This window comes from Pleurodeles waltl, chromosome 4_1 (assembly GCF_031143425.1).
Source record: "Pleurodeles waltl isolate 20211129_DDA chromosome 4_1, aPleWal1.hap1.20221129, whole genome shotgun sequence".
Lineage (NCBI taxonomy): Eukaryota > Metazoa > Chordata > Amphibia > Caudata > Salamandridae > Pleurodeles > Pleurodeles waltl.
Window position 1 is genome coordinate 657,872,397 of NC_090442.1, and position 22,080 is coordinate 657,894,476.

The 22,080-nt window shown below is 45.7% G+C and overlaps 1 protein-coding gene across 2 annotated transcripts in view; it reads right to left on the bottom strand.

Moving 5' to 3' along the window:
- Window positions 1–22,080, bottom strand: part of KICS2 (KICSTOR subunit 2) — a 98,342-nt gene that overhangs the window by 19,716 nt on the left and 56,546 nt on the right. For both annotated transcript variants that reach the window (XM_069229121.1, XM_069229122.1), the window contains one exon: window positions 19,286–19,574. In XM_069229121.1, the coding sequence (XP_069085222.1) occupies window positions 19,286–19,574 (289 nt within the window). The remainder of the gene's footprint in view (window positions 1–19,285; window positions 19,575–22,080) is intronic.

A 22,080-nucleotide genomic window follows, 5' to 3' on the forward strand; every position in this document is an offset into this window, starting at 1 on the left:
GCCCACACATGTGGAACACTGTTTTAATAAGGAGAAGCGTGGGAATGTTTGATGGTCGGACTTTTGACAGCTGGCAGATCTTCTGGATTTTCTCACAGTAAAGTGGATAAATTGTGTGTTTTTTTATTTTTTTATTTTTTTTTAACTGTACTCTTACATTTGATGTGCATTCTAGGTAATAAAATGTGTTTGGATTCATAAAAGCTGCATCACCCTGAATTCTTTTGGGTCTCCATTTTTACGAAAGATCTGTGATTGGTAGGGTTCTTCTGGAGGTGGCAAACAGCAGCCTAAAAACAGCAAAAATCTCCTATGGAAACTCTCTCCCTGAAAAGCACCCATGGGCTTTAGCCACAAGATCCCTTATTAAACAGATTACCACGTCTGGTATACCTATACATCCATGGTTTGGAAAGATGTCAGTCAAGCCTTGGAAGTAATATGTTTCTGCATGAGGGAGGATGGAGGGAAATACCATGTTTTAGGAAAAAAACTGCTGAAAAGTCTGACAAATATGTTCAAAGTGTTGTCCCTACCAACTAATCCGGGCAAGAAAGGTCTGACATGCACCAGTAGATACCTTAGGTTTTACTGAATTAAAGCATATCGGTTTTTTAAATACTTTTGCATGTAGTCCTGGGTTTGATTTCAGTCATCAAATGACCAGGGCACCACAAATAGTAATTCTGCCACAAGTGAGGGACCTATACTAGGTTTTCCTAACTGCCAGTGCAGCCCACATCCCATAGAAAACCCCATATATAGTTGTAATTTTCAGACTACAAATTCAGGTCAACATTTCCATGAGCTGCATTCCAGGAATTCTTGATCATTCGAGAAACACAACAAAATATTGAGGCAATTTTTTAACAAGGAAATAAACCGAAGGAAACAAACAGACCTTTGTTCTACTTAAAAAAAAAAAAAAAAAAAAATGCCACCAGATGGTGCACAAACACCCCAGCAGTGAAAGGGTTAAACCAGAAAACTCAATTTCTGCATTTCCTTTTACTCCTCTTTTCCATTTCTCCTTAATGATTTAATTTATCTTTTCTTTACCACTTCACCCTCATTTATAATTATATCATTTTTCAATCCTTTACCTAAGTTAATATACTAACCTACCAAGTGATTAGGGAATAATGTGGTGTAATTAAAAGTAGGAAAAGGGAACAGAAAAGCAGATTATGTAAAAGCTAGTCTTATTAGAGCATAATAAGCCTACCAAATCTGAATGAAAGCACCAGGATGTCCTAGGGGTAGCCTGAGCATATGCAACTATTTTCTAAGCCTCAAATCTAGAAAAAACAGTGTAGGAAGCCTTTGACCACCACCACTTTAGACGGGTGCTGCAAAAAGGCGTCAAGATAAACCACTTTATATTTAGGTAGGTACTAGCTCCATTCAATTGGTCCATTCCGCAAGACTTCTGCACAAATTACAGACCTGTGGTTTTTCCAACTATTATATATATATGGAAAATGTCACTTAGCCAGTGTACATCTGTTCGTGGCATGAGACGCTGCAGATTCACATGTTGTGCACATCCCGCCATCTAGTGTTGGGCTTGGAGTGTTACAAGTTGTTTTTCTTCGAAGAAGTCTTTTCGAGTCACGAGATCGAGGTACTCCTCCCCTTTCGGCTCCATTGCGCATGGGCATCGACTCCATCTTAGATTGTTTTCCCCGCAGAGGGTGAGGTAGGAGTTGTGTATATAGTAATAGTGCCCATGCAATGGAGTAAGTATGTATGTACATAATGTGACTAAAAGTGATATATTTACAGATTTACAAAATGTACAAGTTTACATTTTTTGTCAACTTCAAACGGCTACAGGCTCCCGGGGAGGTGGGAGGGCGCATGTGAATCTGCAGCGTCTCATGCCACGAACAGATGTACACTGGGTAAGTGACATTTTCCGTTTAATGGCATGTGTCGCTGCAGATACACATGCTGTGCATAGACTAGTAAGCAGTTATCTCCCCAAAAGCGGTGGTTTAGCCTGTAGGGGTTGAAATTGTTTGAAATAATGTTCTTAATACTGCTTGTCCTACTGTGGCTTGTTGTGTTGTTAACACATCCACGCAGTAATGCTTGGTAAATGTATGAGGCGTAGACCATGTGGCTGCCTTACAGATTTCAGTAATTGGTATGTTTCCTAGAAAAGCCATGGTGGCACCTTTCTTTCTAGTGGAGTGTGCATTTGGTGTAATAGGCAGTTCTCTTTTTGATTTTATATAACAGGTTTGAATACATTTAACTATCCATCTGGCAATGCCTTGTTTGGATATTGGATTCCCTGTATGAGGTTTTTGGAAAGCAACAAACAATTGTTTTGTTTTGCGAATTTGTTTGGTTCTATCAATGTAGTACATTAGACATCACAAGGGCACTAATGTATGTAATGCTCTCTCAGCTACAGAATCTGGTTCTGGAAAGAACACTGGGAGTTCCACTGTTTGATTTAAGTGGAACGGTGAAATGACTTTAGGTAAGAATTTTGGATTTGTGCGTAGAACTACTTTATGTTTGTGTATTTGTATAAAGGGTTCTTGTATGCTAAATGCTTGTATTTCACTTACTCTTCTGAGAGATGTGATAGCTATTAGAAAGGCTACTTTCCATGTTAAGTACTGTATCTCACATGAGTGCATGGGTTCAAATGGTGGACCCATGAGTCGTGTTAATACGATGCTGAGGTTCCACGAAGGAACTGGTGGTGTTCTTGGTGGGATAATCCTTTTCAGACCCTCCAAAAGAGTTGAGTGTGTTCCTCCCTGTTTGTTCAGATAATACATTGTTGTCATGTTGTCTGTTTTGACAAGGATGGGTTTGTGGCTTATTATGGGTTGAAATGCTTTTAGAGCTAGAAATACTGCCAGTGGTTCTAAGTGATTTATGTGAAATTGTTTTTGCTTAGTGTCCAATTGTCCCTGGATGCTGTGTTGATTGAGATGAGCTCCCCACCCTATCATGGAGGCATCTGTAGTTATTACGTATTGAGGCACTGGGTCTTGGAGAGGCCGCCCTTGGTTTAAATTTATGCTGTTCCACCATAGAAGCGAGGTGTATGTTTGGCGGTCTATCAACACTAGATCTAGAAGTTGACCCTGTGCCTGTGACCATTGTGATGCTAGGCACTGTTGTAAGGGCCGCATGTACAATCTGGCGTTTGGGACAATGGCTACGCATGAGGACATCATGCCTAGTAGTTTCATTACCATGTTGACCTGTATTCTTTGTTTTGGATACACAACCTGTATTACCTTGTGAAAGGCTTGTACCCTTTGTGGACTTGGAGTGGCAACCCTTTTTGTTGTGTTGCTTGTCGCCCCTAAGTACTGCTGTGTTTGGCACGGCTGAATGTGCGACTTTGTGTAGTTGAGTGAGAAACCTAGTTTGTGGAGGGTCTCGATAACGTACCTTGTGTGTTGTGAACACCGTTTCTGCGTGTTGGTTTTGATTAACCAATCGTCTAGGTACGGGAAGACGTGTATTTGCTGTCTTCTGATATGCGCAGCTACCACTGCCAGGCATTTTGTGAAAACTCTTGGTGCAGTTGTTATCCCAAATTGCAACACTTTGAATTGGTAATGTACCCCTTGGAATACAAACCTTAAGTACTTTCTGTGTGAAGGATGTATCGGTATATGGAAATACGCATCCTTGAGGTCTAATGTTGTCATGTAGTCTTGTTGTTTGAGCAATGGGATCACGTCTTGCAGTGTCACCATGTGAAAGTGATCTGATTTGATGTAAAGATTTAAGGTTCTGAGATCTAAGATGGGTCTTAGAGTTTTGTCTTTTTTGGGTATGAGAAAGTACAGGGAGTAAACACCTGTTCCTTTCTGATGGTTTCGTACTAGTTCTATTGCATCTTTTTGCAACAACGCTTGGACCTCCAGCTGTAATAGATCCATGTGTTGTTTGGACATGTTGTGTGTTTTCGGTGGCACATTTGGAGGGAATTGTAGGAATTCTATGCAATAACCATGTTGGATAATGGCTAGGACCCACATGTCTGTTATTTCCTCCCAGTTTTGGTAAAAATTTGTTAGTCTCCCCACCACTGGTGTTGTGTTGGGGATTTGCGACACTGAAGTCATTGTTTATTTTGCGGGGTCTTGGGACTTTGGAACTTTCCTCTAGTTTTAGGGAACTGTCCCCCACTGTTTTGTCCCCAAAAACTTCCCCTCTGATACTGGCTCTGGTATGTGGGCCTTGTTTGTGAGGCTGAGGGTTCTGTACTCTGTCCCCGAAACCCCCCTCTAAACTGTGTTTTTCTAAATGTGCCTCTGCCCTGTGGGGAGTAGAGTGCGCCCATGGCCTTGGCCGTATCTGTGTCCTTTTTAAGTTTCGATAGCAGTGTCCACTTCCGGCCCAAACAACTGCTGTCCGTTGAAAGGCATATTCAGCACCGCCTGTTGAATTTCTGGCTTGAATCCTGAGGTGCGTAGCCATGCGTGTCTCCGTATGGTGACCGCTGTATTTACAGTTCTTGCAGCTGTGTCTGCTGCATCCATTGCCGACCGTATCTGGTTATTAAAGATCCTCTGGCCTTCTTCCACCACTTGTTGCGCACGCTTTTGGAACTCTTTGGGTAGATGCTCTATGAAGTGTTACATTTCATCCCAATGAGCTCTATCGTATCTTGATAGAAAGGCCTGTGAATTGGCAATGCGCCACTGGTTGGCTGCTTGTGCCGCAACCCTTTTCCCCGCTGCGTCGAACTTGCGACTTTCCTTGTTGGGTGGTGGTGCATCTCCCGAGCTGTGCGAGTTCGCCCTTTTGCGAGCTGCACCTACTACCACTGAGTCCGGTGTTAATTGCTGCGTGATGTACAAAGGGTCTGTTGGTGGTGGTTTGTACTTTTTCTCCACCCTTGGAGTGATGGCTCTGCCTTTCACAGGCTCTTGAAAGACTTGTTTGGAGTGTTTCAACATTCCCGGTAACATACAGGGAGTGCAGAATTATTAGGCAAATGAGTATTTTGACCACATCATCCTCTTTATGCATGTTGTCTTACTCCAAGCTGTATAGGCTCGAAAGCCTACTACCAATTAAGCATATTAGGTGATGTGCATCTCTGTAATGAGAAGGGGTGTGGTCTAATGACATCAACACCCTATATCAGGTGTGCATAATTATTAGGCAACTTCCTTTCCTTTGGCAAAATGGGTCAAAAGAAGGACTTGACAGGCTCAGAAAAGTCAAAAAATAGTGAGATATCTTGCAGAGGGATGCAGCACTCTTAAAATTGCAAAGCTTCTGAAGCGTGATCATCGAACAATCAAGCGTTTCATTCAAAATAGTCAACAGGGTCGCAAGAAGCGTGTGGAAAAACCAAGGCGCAAAATAACTGCCCATGAACTGAGAAAAGTCAAGCGTGCAGCTGCCACGATGCCACTTGCCACCAGTTTGGCCATATTTCAGAGCTGCAACATCACTGGAGTGCCCAAAAGCACAAGGTGTGCAATACTCCGAGACATGGCCAAGGTAAGAAAGGCTGAAAGACGACCACCACTGAACAAGACACACAAGCTGAAACGTCAAGACTGGGCCAAGAAATATCTCAAGACTGATTTTTCTAAGGTTTTATGGACTGATGAAATGAGAGTGAGTCTTGATGGGCCAGATGGATGGGCCCGTGGCTGGATTGGTAAAGGGCAGAGAGCTCCAGTCCGACTCAGACACCAGCAAGGTGGAGGTGGAGTACTGGTTTGGGCTGGTATCATCAAAGATGAGCTTGTGGGGCCTTTTCGGGTTGAGGATGGAGTCAAGCTCAACTCCCAGTCCTACTGCCAGTTCCTGGAAGACACCTTCTTCAAGCAGTGGTACAGGAAGAAGTCTGCATCCTTCAAGAAAAACATGATTTTCATGCAGGACAATGCTCCATCACACGCGTCCAAGTACTCCACAGCGTGGCTGGCAAGAAAGGGTATAAAAGAAGGAAATATAATGACATGGCCTCCTTGTTCACCTGATCTGAACCCCATTGAGAACCTGTGGTCCATCATCAAATGTGAGATTTACAAGGAGGGAAAACAGTACACCTCTCTGAACAGTGTCTGGGAGGCTGTGGTTGCTGCTGCATGCAATGTTGATGGTGAACAGATCAAAACACTGACAGAATCCATGGATGGCAGGCTTTTGAGTGTCCTTGCCAAGAAAGGTGGCTATATTGGTCACTGATTTGTTTTTGTTTTGTTTTTGAATGTCAGAAATGTATATTTGTGAATGTTGAGATGTTATATTGGTTTCACTGGTAATAATAAATAATTGAAATGGGTATATATTTTTTTTTGTTAAGTTGCCTAATAATTATGCACAGTGATAGTCACCTGCACACACAGATATCCCCCTAACATAGCTAAAACTAAAAACAAACTAAAAACTACTTTCAAAAATATTCAGTTTTGATATTAAGGAGTTTTTTGGGTTCATTGAGAACATGGTTGTTGTTCAATAATAAAATTAATCCTCAAAAATACAACTTGCCTAATAATTCTGCACTCCCTGTAGGAAGACTCTGGTACTGACTATGTGTGGACGACAGAGTATTAAACAAAAAAAATTATCTTCTATTGGTTCAGCGTGCAGGGTGACATTGTGAAATGCGGCTGCTCTGGACACCACCTGTGTGTAAGCGGTACTGTCCTCAGGTGGTGATGGTCTCGCTGGGTAGCAGTCGAGACGGTTATCTGATACAGGCGCATCATAAAGATCCCATGCGTCGGGATCATCTTGGCTCATCCCTGTATGCGTTGGGGACGGCACCATTGGTGGAGTGGCCATTGGTGATGGTTGTGGTGAGCGATGTGGTGATGGTGGCGGAGTTACTTGTCTTGCCACCTTTGCTTGTGGCTGTTTGTCTTTCTCTTGGAAAGCAAGTTTCCTTTTCATTCGGATTGGAGGGAGAGTTCTGATTTTCCCTGTCTCTTTTTGAATGTGGAGCCTTCTCTGTGTGTAATCTGGCTCCCCTGCTTCTAGCTCCTGCCCAAATTTGTGTCCTTGCATTTGTGAGGAGAGTCCCTGCTCCTCAGTGTAGGAACTTGGTTTCGGCTCCGAAGCCGAATGTTTTGGTATCGAAACTTTTTCAACCATCTTTTTGTGCTCCGAAGACACTTTTTTGGCTTTCGGTGTTCGGATATCTCGGTGCCGATCTTTTTCGGTGCCGGTTTCTCAATGTCGAGATTGCTCTGACCCAGTGTCGAGCCTGTTCTGTGCTGGTATCTCGACCGGAGTCGGATGACTTCGACACCAGCGTGCCCTTTTTCGGTGCCAATGGCCGGTCACCTAATTTTCAGGTTAAGCCATGGCCTGTCAGCAGTGGCGTCCCCTGGGCTTTAATGTATTTTCCGTGAGTTTTGGCCAGGGGTGTTTTACTCACGGTTTTCGGCGTCTGGTCGGTTTCGGCCTCGTATGAGTCCAAAGCCATGATGGAGAAGGTTTCTTCTTCCTCCAAGTCTTGGTGTCCTGCCGGCGCCGACGCCATTTGAAGTCTTCTTGCTCTCCGGTCTCTTAGCGTTTTCCTCGACCGAAACGCTCGACAGGCCTCGCAGGTATCCTCTTTGTGTTCGGGAGACAAACACAAATTAGAGACCAGATGCTGATCTGTGTAAGGATACTTGTTGTGGCATTCGGGGCAGAAGCGGAATGGGGTCCGTTCCATTAGCCTTGAAGACGCACGTGGTCGGGCCGACCAGGCCCTGCCGGAGAATCGAAACCCCGAAGGGCCACCGGAGCTCTTAAAAATTTGGTGTCGATCTGCGTTTACTAAACAGATACCGAACGCAAACAATACCGTCGAATTTTCCGAGATTTTAACTTACTTTCCGAACCGAAACACGGAGCAAAGAGGAACACGTCCGAACCCGTGGCAGAAAGAAAACAATCTAAGATGGAGTCGACGCCCATACGCAATGGAGCCGAAAGGGGAGGAGTCCCTCGATCTCGTGACTTGAAAAGACTTCTTCTAAGAAAAACAACTTGTAACACTCCGAGCCCAACCCTAGATGGCGGGATGTGCACAGCATGTGTATCTGCAGCTACACATGCCATTGAACACATATATATATATATATACATATATATATATATACACACACACACACACATATTATATATATATATATATATATATATATATATATATATAGTCACTTACCCAGTGTACATCTGTTCGTGGCATTAGTCGCTGCAGATTCACATGCTGTGCACATCCCGCCATCTAATGTTGGGCTCGGAGTGTCTTGCTGTTTGAGCAATGGGATTACGTCCTGTAACGTCACCAGGTGAAAGTGATAAATTTTGATGTACGTATTTAACGTTCTGAGATCTAATATAGGTCTTAGAGTCTTGTCTTTTTTGGGTATGAGAAAGTACAGAGAGTAAACTCCTGTTCCTTTTTGATGAACTGGTACTAATTCTATTGCTTGTTTTTGTAACAACGCTTGGACCTCTAGTTGTAGAAGATCCATGTGTTGCTTTGACATAGTGTGTTTTCGGTGGGATATTTGGTGGGAATTTGAGAAATTCTATGCAATAACCATGCTTGATAATTGCTAAGACCCAAGTATCTGTTGTTATCTCCTCCCATTGTTTGTAGAACTTGGTTAGTCTCCCCCCCACAGGTGTTGTGTTGGGGATTTGTGCGGTGTAAGTCACTGCTTGCTTTGTGGAGTTTTGGGACTTTGGAATTTCCCTCTACTTTTTTGGAATTGGCCCCCTCTATATTGTCCCCGAAAACTTCCCCGCTGATATTGGCTTTGATAAGTGGGCCTTGTTTGTCAGGTTGTGGGTTCTGTGCTTTGTCCTCGAAACCCCCCTCGAAACTGTGTCTTTTGAAATGTGCCTCTGCTCTGTGGGGAGTAGAGTGCGCTCATGGCTTTGGCCGTATCTGTGTCTTTTTTTAAGCTTTTCGATGGCAGTGTCCACCTCCGGCCCAAACAACTGCTGTCCGTTAAATGGCATATTCAGCACGGCTTGTTGTATTTCCGGCTTGAATCCTGATGTACGCAGCCATGCATGTCTCCTTATTGTCACTGCTGTGTTTAGAGTTCTAGCAGCTGTGTCCGCCGCATCTATTGCTGACCGTATCCGATTGTTTGAGATACTCTGTCCTTCTTCCACTACTTGCTGTGCTTTCTTTTGGAACTCCTTGGGCAAATGTTCTATAAAGTGTTGCATTTCATCCCAATGAGCTTTATCGTATCTGGCCAACAAAGCCTGTGAGTTTGCAGTACGCCACTGGTTTGCTGCCTGTGCCGCCACTCTTTTTCCTGCTGCGTCGGTGTGTGAGTTCGCCCTCTTGCGAGCTGCCCCTACTACTACCGAGTCTGGTGTTAGCTGTTGTGTGATGTACACGGGGTCCGTTGGTGGCGGTTTATATTTTTTCTCCACTCTTGGAGTAATGGCCCTTCCTTTTACAAGCTCCTCAAACACTTGTTTGACGTGCTTTAGCATTCCAGGTAGCATGGGGAGACTCTGGTACTGGCTGTGTGTTGACGACAGTGTATTGAATAGAAAGTCGTCTTCAATTGGCTCTGAATGTAGGCTGACATTATGAAACGCCGCTGCCCTAGACACCACCTGTGCGTAGGCTGTACTATCTTCTGGTGGTGACGGTCTAGCTGGATAACAGTCCGGACTGTTATCTGGCACTGGCGCATCATAAAGATCCCACGCGTCTGGATCGTCCTGACTCATCCCTGTATGAGTCAGGGATTGTATCACTGGTGGAGTGGCTACTGGTGATGGTTGCGGAGAGCGTTGTGGGGATGGTGGCGGGCTTACTTGTTTAGCTATCTTTGCCTGTGGCTGCTTGTCTTTCTCCTGGAAGGCAAGTTTGCGTTTCATTCTAATAGGAGGGAGAGTGCTAATCTTCCCCGTTTCTTTTTGGATGTGGAGCCTTCTTTGGGTGTAGTCTGGCTCCATTGTCTCTAGTTCCTGTCCAAATCTGTGTGTTTTCATTTGTGAGGACAGTCCTTGTTCCTCTGTGTAGGAACTTGATTTCGGTTCCGAGGCCGGATATTTCGGTATCGAAACCTTTTCGGCTGCTCTTTTCAGTTCCGATAAAACCTTTTTTATTTTCGGCGTCGTGGTCTCTCAGTGCCGACTAATTTCGGTTCTGCTGTCTCGGTGCCGAACTTGCTCTGAGCCACTGTCTCGGGCCCGAGATTGCTGAGTGGCGGTATCTCGACCGGAGTCGGATGACTTAGACACCAGCGTGCCCTTTTTCGGTGCCGATGATCGGTCACCTATTTTTCGGGTTAAGCCATGGCCTGTTGGCGGTGGTGTCCCCTGGGCTTTTGTGGTCTTCTCGTGAGTTTTATAATTCGACGTCTTACTCACGGTTTTCGGCGTTTCTTCTGGATCGAGCTCGTCCGAGTCCGACTCCTGGATGGAGAAAGTTTCTTCTTCCTCCTTGAAACGCCCTTGTCCTGTCGGCGCCGACGCCATCTGCAGTCTTCTAGCTCTTCGGTCTCTTAATGTCTTTCTGGACCGAAACGCTCGACAGGCTTCACAAGTATCTTCCTTGTGCTCTGGAGACAAACACAAGTTACAGACCAGATGCTGATCTGTATACGGATACTTGTTGTGACATTTTGGGCAGAAGCGGAATGGGGTCTGTTCCATCAGCCTTGAAGAGACACGTGGCCGGGCCAACCAGGCCCAGACGGGGGGAAATCGAAAAAACCCCAAAGGGCCACCGGAGCTCTTCAAAATCGGTGTAGATCTGTTATAACTAACCCGATACCGAACGCAAACAATACTGATGATTTTTCCGAGATTCTAACTAACTTTCCGACCCGAAACACGGAGCAAAAAGGAACGCGTCCGAACCTGATGGCGAAAAAAAAAAAAAAAAAAAAAATCTAAGATGGAGTCGACGCCCATGCGCAATGGAGCCAAAATGGGAGGAGTCCCTTGATCTCGTGACTCGAAAAGACTTCTTCGAAGAAAAACAACTTGTAACACTCCGAGCCCAACACTAGATGGCGGGATGTGCACAGCATGTGTATCTGCAGCTACACATGCCATCGAACATATATATATATATATATATATATATACACACACACACATATATATATATATATATATGTATTTTTTTTTTTTTTTCTCTCAGTGGCCTGAAGCATCTGATAAACCACTTTGTGGCATAAAAGGTTCATCATGGGGACCTGGCAGCACAGAACGGAGAGGACTTTGCAGAAGTGGCTCCGCTCCTTCACAGAATTCTGCAGGCATCAGTGCCCATCCTCCATGTCCATCCCGTAGGCAGCGTAATTATGTAGGACAATGGAGGAGCTATGGGAGAGGAGGGTGCTGAGCCTTTGGGCAGCTGGGAGAGAGGCTTGCCTGAGAATCATCATCAGATGAACTCTAAATGAACATTTGCCCACTTGCCATTTTCTGCAGGCTTTGAGGGACAGGCCTACCTTGAGCACCTTACTCAGGGCCACCATGCAAGCCAGGGACTGGAAGCTGCTAAGCTGGTGGGTGGCTTGGACCTGTGACACCAGGCCAGACCTGCCTTGGTGACCAAAAATAGGGAAGCACTGCAGAGATGACAAAGATGAGTCAACTGCAGAAGTCCCAGAAAGTGGAGGCACTCTGTAATGCAGCAGATGTGAAGGTCAGAGTCCCTAGGGGCAAAGGACTGAACTAGAATATTGCATGCCCACAGCTTTGCATCGTCATGGTGGGCACGTGAGCCAGTGTTCTTAAGTATAAACCCAAATAGCAAATTTATGGGGCCTGCTCGAATAGCAGAGAGGGCCCCACTAAAGACACACAAGGGCCTGCCTCTAGAAGAAGTAGCTGAGGACCTTTGGAAACCCTGCCCTGGGTGCTGGCCAGCATAAGACACGGTTCAGTTGTGTGGAAAAAGAAGGAGGAGATCATGGGGCCAATTTGTAATGAAAGCGCTATATCTTTCAAAGGACATAAATTGACCCTCTACATTGATCTAGCCGATTTAGGCTAAATCGGAGATTTTTTTTTAGGCAACATGAAATGCCTTACCAATTGGGACAGCCATTTTGGCTGGTCGGCGCACCTCCAAAAGCTGAAGCCATACTAGGTTTCAGTGCTCCCCGCCTGCAGATTCTGAGGCAACAGCATCAATTTGGCAGAAGAAATGGAAAGATGCAGCAAGAAGAGATCTTCTCGTTCCCACATCGCCCCAGGGAAAAAAGGAATCAAGAATGCCAAGAAAGAGACGATAAAGCAGGTTGAAAGAGCAGAGAAGGAGACACTGCCATGATGCCGACCCACTGCTTCTTATGGCCAGCCAAACTTGGGCAAATAAGTGTCTTCCCTATGTCTGGTGTCATGGAGGGCAGCATGGGGCAAAGAGGGTGTATGGAAAGAATCGAGGAGCCAACAACAACAACAATAACCAAAGGGAGATTGGAGATCCAGTCATGGCCTTTTATCATGACCAGCAGCTGAAATATGGCTAATATACAAACAAGGAAGAATTACATTTAGCGTGGCTTTAAGGGTAAGGCCGAGCCCCCTCCTCCTCCAGTGAGGGATGCATCTTGTTTTCAGGGTGGTTGGGGGAGTGAATGGTGTGGTTCACTAGAGGTAAGGATCAAGATGGTGGGACAGACAATAGGCTGGCGAAGAAGGAAACTGTGCGTATGAAGTGATCCCAAGGGATGAGGGTTGGCCATCACTTAGAGCTTGATGCAGTACATTCATGGAGACGAGGCATTATCAGGAAGCGTGCACTAAAGATTACTACTGACCATGCTGCAAAACCAGACCTGGCACATAAGACCTTGTCTTGTGATGGATCACATCCAAACACCTGCATTCAAGATCATAAAGCAGTATGGTGCAAGCAGCATACACATAGCGACTCTGACCTCATCTCTCGCCACGGGTTTGACACTTTGTAGGAAGTTGGCTCTGTATGTGCTATTTCAAAGTAAGGAATAGCATGCACAGAGTCCAAGGGTTCCCCTTAGAGGTAAAATAGTGGTAAAAAGAGATAATACTAATGCTCTATTTTGTGGTAGTGTGGTCGAGCAGTAGGCTTATCCAAGGAGTAGTGTTAAGCATTTGTTGTACATACACATAGACAATAAATGAGGTACACACACTCAGAGACAAATTCAGCCAATAGGTTTTGTATAGAAAAATATCTTTTCTTAGTTTATTTTAAGAACCACAGGTTCAAATTTAACATGTAATATCTTGTTTGAAAGGTATTGCAGGTAAGTACATTAGGAACTTTGAATCATTTCAATTGCATGTATACTTTTCAAGTTATTCACAAATAGCTATTTTAAAAGTGGACAATTTTCACAGTTCCTGGGGAGGTAAGTTTTTGTTAGTTTTACCAGGTAAGTAAGACACTTACAGGGTTCAGTTCTTGGTCCAAGGTCACCCACCGTTGGGGGTTCAGAGCAACCCCAAAGTTACCACACCAGCAGCTCAGGGCCGGTCAGGTGCAGAGTTCAAAGTGGTGCCCAAAACGCATAGGCTTCAATGGAGAGAAGGGGGTGCCCCGGTTCCAGTCTGCCAGCAGGTAAGTACCCGCGTCTTCGGAGGGCAGACCAGGGGGGTTTTGTAGGGCACCGGGGGGGACACAAGCCCACACAGATATTTCACCCTCAGTGGCGCGGGGGCGGCCGGGTGCAGTGTTAGAACAAGCGTCGGGTTCGCAATGGAAGTCAATGCTTGGCAAGGGAGAGGGACTCCTGGGGGTCACTTCTGCAGTGAAAGTCCGGTCCTTCAGGTCCTGGGGGCTGCGGGTGCAGGGTCTTTTCCAGGCGTCGGGACTTAGGTTTCAGAGAGTCGCGGTCAGGGGAAGCCTCGGGATTCCCTCTGCAGGCGGCGCTGTGGGGGCTCAGGGGGGACAGGTTTTGGTACTCACAGTCGTAGAGTAGTCCGGGGGTCCTCCCTGAGGTGTTGGTTCTCCACCAGCCGAGTCGGGGTCGCCGGGTGCAGTGTTGCAAGTCTCACGCTTCTTGCGGAGAGATTGCAGGGTTCTTTAAAGCTGCTCCTTTGGATAAAGTTGCAGTCTTTTTGGAGCAGGTCCGCTGTCCTCGGGAGTTTCTTGTCGTCGTCGAAGCAGGGCAGTCCTCAGAGGATGCAGAGGTCGCTGGTCCCTTTGGAAGGCGTAGCTGGAGCAGAGTTCTTTGGAAGGCAGGAGACAGGCCGGTGAGTTTCTGGAGCCAAGGCAGTTGTTGTCTTCTGGTCTTCCTCTGCAGGGGTTTTCAGCTAGGCAGTCCTTCTTGTTGTTGCAGGAATCTAATTTCTAGGTTCAGGGAGAGCCCTTAAATACTAAGTTTAAGGGCGTGTTTAGGTCTGGGGGGTTAGTAGCCAATGGCTACTAGCCCTGAGGGTGGGTACACCCTCTTTGTGCCTCCTCCCAAGGGGAGGGGGTCACATCCCTAATCCTATTGGGGGAATCCTCCATCTGCAAGATGGAGGATTTCTAAATGTTAGAGTCACCTCAGCTCAGGACACCTTAGGGGCTGTCCTGACTGGCCAGTGACTCCTCCTTGTTATTCTCATTATTTTCTCCGGCCTTGCCGCCAAAAGTGGGGGCCGGGGCCGGAGGGGGCGGGCAACTCCACTAGCTGGAGTGTCCTGCGGTGCTGTGACAAAGGGGTGAGCCTTTGAGGCTCACCGCCAGGTGTTACAGCTCCTGCCTGGGGGAGGTGTTAGCATCTCCACCCAGTGCAGGCTTTGTTACTGGCCTCAGAGTGACAAAGGCACTCTCCCCATGGGGCCAGCAACATGTCTCTAGTGTGGCAGGCTGCTGGAACCAGTCAGCCTACACAGATAGTCGGTTAAGTTTCAGGGGGCACCTCTAAGGTGCCCTCTGTGGTGTATTTTACAATAAAATGTACACTGGCATCAGTGTGCATTTATTGTGCTGAGAAGTTTGATACCAAACTTCCCAGTTTTCAGTGTAGCCATTATGGTGCTGTGGAGTTCGTGTAAAACAGACTCCCAGACCATATACTCTTATGGCTACCCTGCACTTACAATGTCTAAGGTTTTGCTTAGACACTGTAGGGGTACAGTGCTCATGCACTGGTACCCTCACCTATGGTATAGTGCACCCTGCCTTGGGGCTGCAAGGCCTGCTAGAGGGGTGTCTTACCTATACTGCATAGGCAGTGAGAGGCTGGCATGGCACCCTGAGGGGAGTGCCATGTCGACTTACTCATTTTGTTCTCACTAGCACACACAGGCTTGTAAGCAGTGTGTCTGTGCTGAGTGAGGGGTCTCTAGGGTGGCACAATACATGCTGCAGCCCTTAGAGACCTTCCCTGGCATCAGGGCCCTTGGTACCAGAGGTACCAGTTACAAGGGACCTATCTGGATGCCAGGGTGTGCCAATTGTGGAATCAAAAGTACAGGTTAGGGAAAGAACACTGGTGCTGGGGCCTGGTTAGCAGGCCTCAGCACACTTTCAATTCAAAACATAGCATCAGCAAAGGCAAAAAGTCAGGGGGTAACAATGCCAAGGAGGCATTTCCTTACACACTTCAAATCAAAATCATACTGGGATATCAAACTTTCAGCTTCAGGAACTCATCGACAAAGATAAGCCCAGAAAGGAAGGCAGAAACAGAAATGCTGACTTGTACAAAATCAATTTATAGCTGTAGGGAGTTGGCTCTGTATGCACTATTTCAAAGTAAGGAATAGTATGCAGAGAGTCCAAGGGTTCCCCTTAGAGGTAAGATAGTGGCAAAAAGAGATAATACTAATGCTCTATTTTGTGGTAGTGTGGTCGAGCAGTAGGCTTATCCAAGGAGTAGTGTTAAGCATTTGTTGTACATACACACAGGCAATAAATGAGGAACACACACTCAGAGACAATTCCAGGCCAATAGGTTTTTGTATAGAAAAATATATTTTCTTAGTTTATTTTAAGAACCACAGGTTCAAATTTTACATGTAATACTTTAAATGAAAGGTATTGCAGGTAGGTACTTTAGGAACTTTGAATTAGCAAAATAGCATATACAGTTTTCACACAAATGGCATATAGCTATTTTAAAACTAGCCACTTAGTGCAATTTTTAACAGTTCCTGGGGGGAGTAAGAGTTTGTTAGTTTTTGCAGGTAAGTAAACCACCTACGGGGTTCAAATTTGGGTCCAAGGTAGCCCACCGTTGGGGGTTCAGAGCAACCCCAAAGTTACCACACCAGCAGCTCAGGGCCGGTCAGGTGCAGAGGTCAAAGCGGTGCCCAAAACGCATTGGCTTCAATGGAGAAGGGGGTGCCCCGGTTCCAGTCTGCCAGCAGGTAAGTACCCGCTTCTTCGGAGGGCAGACCAGAGGGGTTTTGTAGGGCACCAGGGGGGACACAAGTTAGCACAGAAAGTACACCCTCAGCAGCACGGGGTCGGCTGGGTGCAGTGTGCAAACACACATCGGGTTTCCAATGGAAATCAATGGGAGACCAAGGGGTCTCTTCAGCGATGCAGGCAGGCAAGGGGGGGCTCCTCGTGGTAGCCACCACCTGGGCAAGGGAGAGGGCCTCCTGGGGGTCACTCCTGCACTGGAGTTCCGATCCTTCAGGTCCTGGGGGCTGCGGGTGCAGAGTCTTTACCAGGCGTCGGGATCTGGGAGACAGGCAGTTGCGGTCAGGGGGAGCCTCAGGATTCCCTCTGCAGGCGTCGCTGTGGGGTCTCAGGGGGGGCAACTCTGGCTACTCACGGTCTCGTAGTCGCCGGGGAGTCCTCCCTGGAGTGTTGTTTCTCCACAAGTCGAGCCGGGGGCGTCGAGTGCAGAGTAGCAAGTCTCACGCTTCCGGCGGGAAAGCAGTTGTTTTAAAGTTGCTCCTTTGAAACAAAGTTGCAGTCTTGGGTGAACAGAGCCGCTGTCCTCGGGAGTTTCTTGGTCCTTCTAGAGCAGGGCAGTCCTCTGAGCATTCAGAGGTCGCTGGTCCCTGGGGAAAGCGTCGCTGGAGCAGTGTCTTTAGAAGTGGGGAGACAGGCCGGTAGAGCTGGGGCCAAAGCAGTTGGGGGCTCCTTCTTTTAGGGTTTTTCAGCTTAGCAGTCCTCTTCTTCTTAGGTTGCAGGAATCTGATTTCCTAGGTTCTGGGGAGCCCCTAAATACTGAATTTAGTGGTGTGTTTAGGTCTGGGAGGGCAGTAGCCAATGGCTACTGTCTTTGAGGGTGGCTACACCCTCTTTGTGCCTCCTCCCTGAGGGGAGGAGGCACATCCCTAATCCTATTGGGGGAATCCTCCAAAATCAAGATGGAGGATTTCTAAAAGTCAGAGTCACCTCAGCTCAGGACACCTTAGGGGCTGTCCCGACTGGCCAGTGACTCCTCCTTGTTTTTCTCATTATCTCTCCTGGACTTGCCGCCAAAAGTGGGGCCGGTTTCCAGGGGGTGGGCATCTCCACTAGCTGGAGTGCCCTGGGGCATTGTAACACGAAGCTTGAGCCTTTGAAGCGCACTGCTAGGTGTTACAGTTCCTGCAGGGGGGAGGTGTTAGCATCTCCACCCAGTGCAGGCTTTGTTACTGGCCTCAGAGTGACAAAGGCACTCTCCCCATGGGGCCAGCAACATGTCTCTAGTGTGGCAGGCTGCTGGAACCAGTCAGCCTACACAGATAGTCGGTTAAGTTTCAGGGGGCACCTCTAAGGTGCCCTCTGTGGTGTATTTTACAATAAAATGTACACTGGCATCAGTGTGCATTTATTGTGCTGAGAAGTTTGATACCAAACTTCCCAGTTTTCAGTGTAGCCATTATGGTGCTGTGGAGTTCGTGTAAAACAGACTCCCAGACCATATACTCTTATGGCTACCCTGCACTTACAATGTCTAAGGTTTTGCTTAGACACTGTAGGGGTACAGTGCTCATGCACTGGTACCCTCACCTATGGTATAGTGCACCCTTCCTTAGGGCTGTAAGGCCTGCTAGAGGGGTGACTTACCTATGCCACAGGCAGTGTGAGGTTGGCATGGCACCCTGAGGGGAGTGCCATGTCGACTTAGTCATTTTCTCCCCACCAGCCCACACAAGCTGGCAAGCAGTGTGTCTGTCCTGTGTGAGGGGTCCCTAGGGTGGCATAAGACATGCTGCAGCCCTTAGAGACCTTCCCTGGCATCAGGGCCCTTGGTACCAGGGGTACCAGTTACAAGGGACTAACCTGGATGCCAGGGTTGTGCCAATTGTGGAGACAATGGTACATTTTAGGTGAAAGAACACTGGTGCTGGGGCCTGGTTAGCAGGGTCCCAGCACACTTCTCAGTCAAGTCAGCATCAGTATCAGGCAAAAAGCGGGGGGTAACTGCAACAAGGAGCCATTTCTTTACAATAGCCACTACATCTTCTCACCCATCTTAAAGCAGCAGGAGCTTCTTTTCAAGAGTCCATTTGTTAATTTGTCGCACTAGCCTTACTCTGATGTCAGAGCCCAGCATTATGCCATTTCAGGCTGCCACTGCTTTAGCATGTTTACTTGAGATCCTATTCTGACAGCTGTATGCCACAAGGATGTCAATGTTGAATAGATTCCCAGTGTTCATGGTACATTTATCAAAACAGAAATCACTAGACTTTATTTTACCACTAGAATCTAATGTAGCTCCTCTTCCCATGCTATTTAAGTGATTATTGGAACTGTTCCCTAATTATTTTTATAGCGTTATTTTGGAATTTAAATTCAGACTTTCTTCTTGTGCTTTTTATTAATCTAGTACCTGACCACACATCAGAATGATTACAGAACTAGCAGCATGTAGACAGATTTTTGACATAAGGATGTCTGTAGGCCTCAAGGATTATAATTCATTCATCATAAAAAGGCAAAAGTGAGACCAGGCAAGCTGAGCTATAAAATGAATGTATTACCAGTTCCACAAACAAAGCAAATATAATATTATTTGATGCAAATAAATAGTTGACAAAATGTGCCATTACAGGATGTGCTATTAAAATATATTTTGCCACAATGCATTTAGTAGTTGATGTGACAACATTCAGGATGATTCTTATGGATTTTATTAGACAGCTGCACATTAATGGAGTTAAATCTCTATTTTAAACTTGAAACTTTAGGACAGGGCAAAGCAGAAGTTCAAGTAAAGGCACAAAACTACTGCACTCAAATTAATGATTTACTGATCAAGAAACCAGATACTATGTACTTGATGAAAAGAAAGGGTTCTTGCAAATATGATTTTCCAGAGCTGTAGCTGCAATCTTTAACATGTTTATTAATGTTACAGTTTTATATTTACAATAGATCCAAATAAATATGGAAATTAAAAATACATAAATAACTTACCGTGAGCTGTACTTTTGCAGGATGGTTTCCAAAATGTTCACCAGTTCCTCTGAGTTAATAAACTTTTGGCTGCTGAGAGCGTACATTTTCTCATAGAAATCAGCAATTTCCATTCGAGCTTGGATGAAAAAGCAGAGCTGTTCAGCTAAGTGTGACAGCAGCTCTTCAAAGTGAGGTGCTGTTCCTCCAACTGCATTACGACCAGTCACCACCACCTTCTTCAGCTCATTGTAAAGAGACGTGTAGATGGTCCGGATTGAATCCTTTCGGCTGAAGAATGACTGGCCTCCTGCAAATGCCGAAAAAACAAGCCTAAGAAACAGAACAAATCTGAACGAATACAAGCAGGCTCTCAAAATGTTGTTACAATAGTTTAACTCCCTGGCTTCAGATGACACTACAATAAACAATCATAAAACTATAAATTCCAATTTCAAAGTCGAAGAATTTCCATTTGTATTTTCCTGTAAATTGTTTTTGCATTTTCCTACAGAATTTTAAGCAGGTGAAGAGACCTGCATAGAATTCCCAGTAACAGCTCACATTTCCTAATACAGGTAAGCACATTTCAGTATAGGTACTAGGGAAGCTAGTGTAGTGCTCCAATCACAAAACTCCAGGTGCTTGTAAAACTCGAGCATCAATGCCACATACAAACATAGATTTATAGAGAAGGTTAATGGGGGTAGGTTATTATAAACCAAGTTGAACCTCAAGCTCCTCACTTCCTCTCCATCTGAATAAGAGCATGCATATGTACATGTATGGTAATCCATACCTAGATAGTTAGAAACAGGCGCTTTACGTTTTAAGTACAAAAAAATAGCAACCAAGAAAGGGGGGTACAGTTCATAAATGAAAAATTCCTATTAAATCTTGAAAACTAAAATATAATTTGCATAATATTTATTAACTGGGAAAAAACAAAGATTAAAGTGGCATTATAATTAAGTGTTGAAATAGGTTAAAACTAATATTTATAAACCAAACAAACCGCTGAAATTCACCAGTTGAATAAACACATTTAATTAATTACATCTGTGATAAAGTGGCTCTTTTTGCGCTGTTACCCTACTTTCTCTGTGGGCTGATGCTGCTGGTTTTATATCTGTTGACAGGGACAAAGCTCTCCAATCCCAAATGTATGTAATCGGACCCTCTGAAACATGGTGAAATTGACGAACTCTTAATTGCCATAATTAACTTCCAAGTAAGGCCATAGAATGTGGTGCAGGAAATACACAAATGGTGTGTAAAAGTTAAGCGTCTCCTGTAGACTGTAACATAGGTTGTGCTATGCACATGGCTTCAGGCCTACTTGTGTAGCCTGAGACTTGCAGCTTTTAAACCTGCAAGGGAAGGTAAAAAAAAAAAAACACTTTGACATAAAGCCTAGTTTTAAACATTAATAAAGTCACCCCTCAGTAGACCTTGTAGCCAGGGAGGTAGTGTGTCTATTATTTATAAGTGGTACATGCAGGGATTTAATGTTTGCATTGACCTGCAGTAAGAAGCCCCCAAGCTGGTTTCATTGTGATGAGCTTTAGCTATCCCACGATTAAAACTTAAGTTAATAATAAAATCATAACTCTTATTTCTGGTTTGTGGCATACTACCAGAATAATTCACACAATATTTGAATGTTTATTAAAAATCCAAATCAGTGATAAGTTAGATTTTTAATAAAGATTTAGGAAAAGTAACTTTTAAAAAGTTAACTTTTAGCTGTCTCAACCTCCAATAGGTTAATAGGCATAAGGTTGTTAGCAGATGGCACTGAAGGTGCTTCCCCCGGGTCAAGTGTAAACTGCTCCCAGAGCAGAAAACATTGCTTAGGAATTTGATAGAAATACTTGGGTGTGGAGAGCAACATGGTGCCGGCGTAGACAGAGCGGCTCACCGGCCCCGCCCACCAGGACCCAAGCAGTCAGCCGCTGAATCCGCGGCCGTAATGGTCGCATCTGAAAGCGCGGCTCCTCGACTGTACGCCGCTTACAGAGAGCTCGGGGCTCCGAGCTCTCCTCGGCCGCCCAGGGCCACTCAGGATATCGCGGTCTAGAGGAGAGACGAGGCGGCAGCAGCGGCGCTCGGGAGGAGGACGCCGAGCACCGCATGGACCGCGGTATGGTAGAGAAACCGGCAGACTCGGACTAAGACCTCTCAAGAGACTCAGCGCTCGCCTGGAGACCGGTGGAAGTATAGAGGCGGTAGGACACGATAAGGGTGTATGCAATTGCTTCTCTCACCCAGAGGAGAGAAGGAGCAGATTGAACTCTTTTGTTTTGCCTCGCCTAAGTGGTATTCTCAACACAGGCATTGAGCTGTAGACTGTTAATCAATCCTTCTCCCCCCATTTTTTAATACGGATTATACGGGCTATTTAGTCAAGCTGTTGAGTAACTTTTACAGGCTGATGTAGCCTGTGCAACCGGTGAATTGTTGAAAAATTCCCGATGTTCTCTCTCATGGCTAGGGAAGAGCAGGGCGCCAAAGAAGGGGGGGGAAGAGATTTAAAAGGCTTACGGACTCCAATGCTGTCGGGCGTACAAGCAGATTTATCCTGGCATTTAAACACCTCGCTATGGCTTCTGAGAAATGTTACGAAACAAAAAATAGCTGACGCATTAATGACAATCGGTGGTGCAATTGTACGTTTTGGGTCATTATTTCTCGTGTTTAAAGTAAATATGGCACCTAAGACTATCCGGAACCCTGGAGACAAGAATGAAGGAACTAAGATGACTCGTACTGGGAGAGATAAAGGAGAACCGGCACAAGTAAATAAACGTCTGACG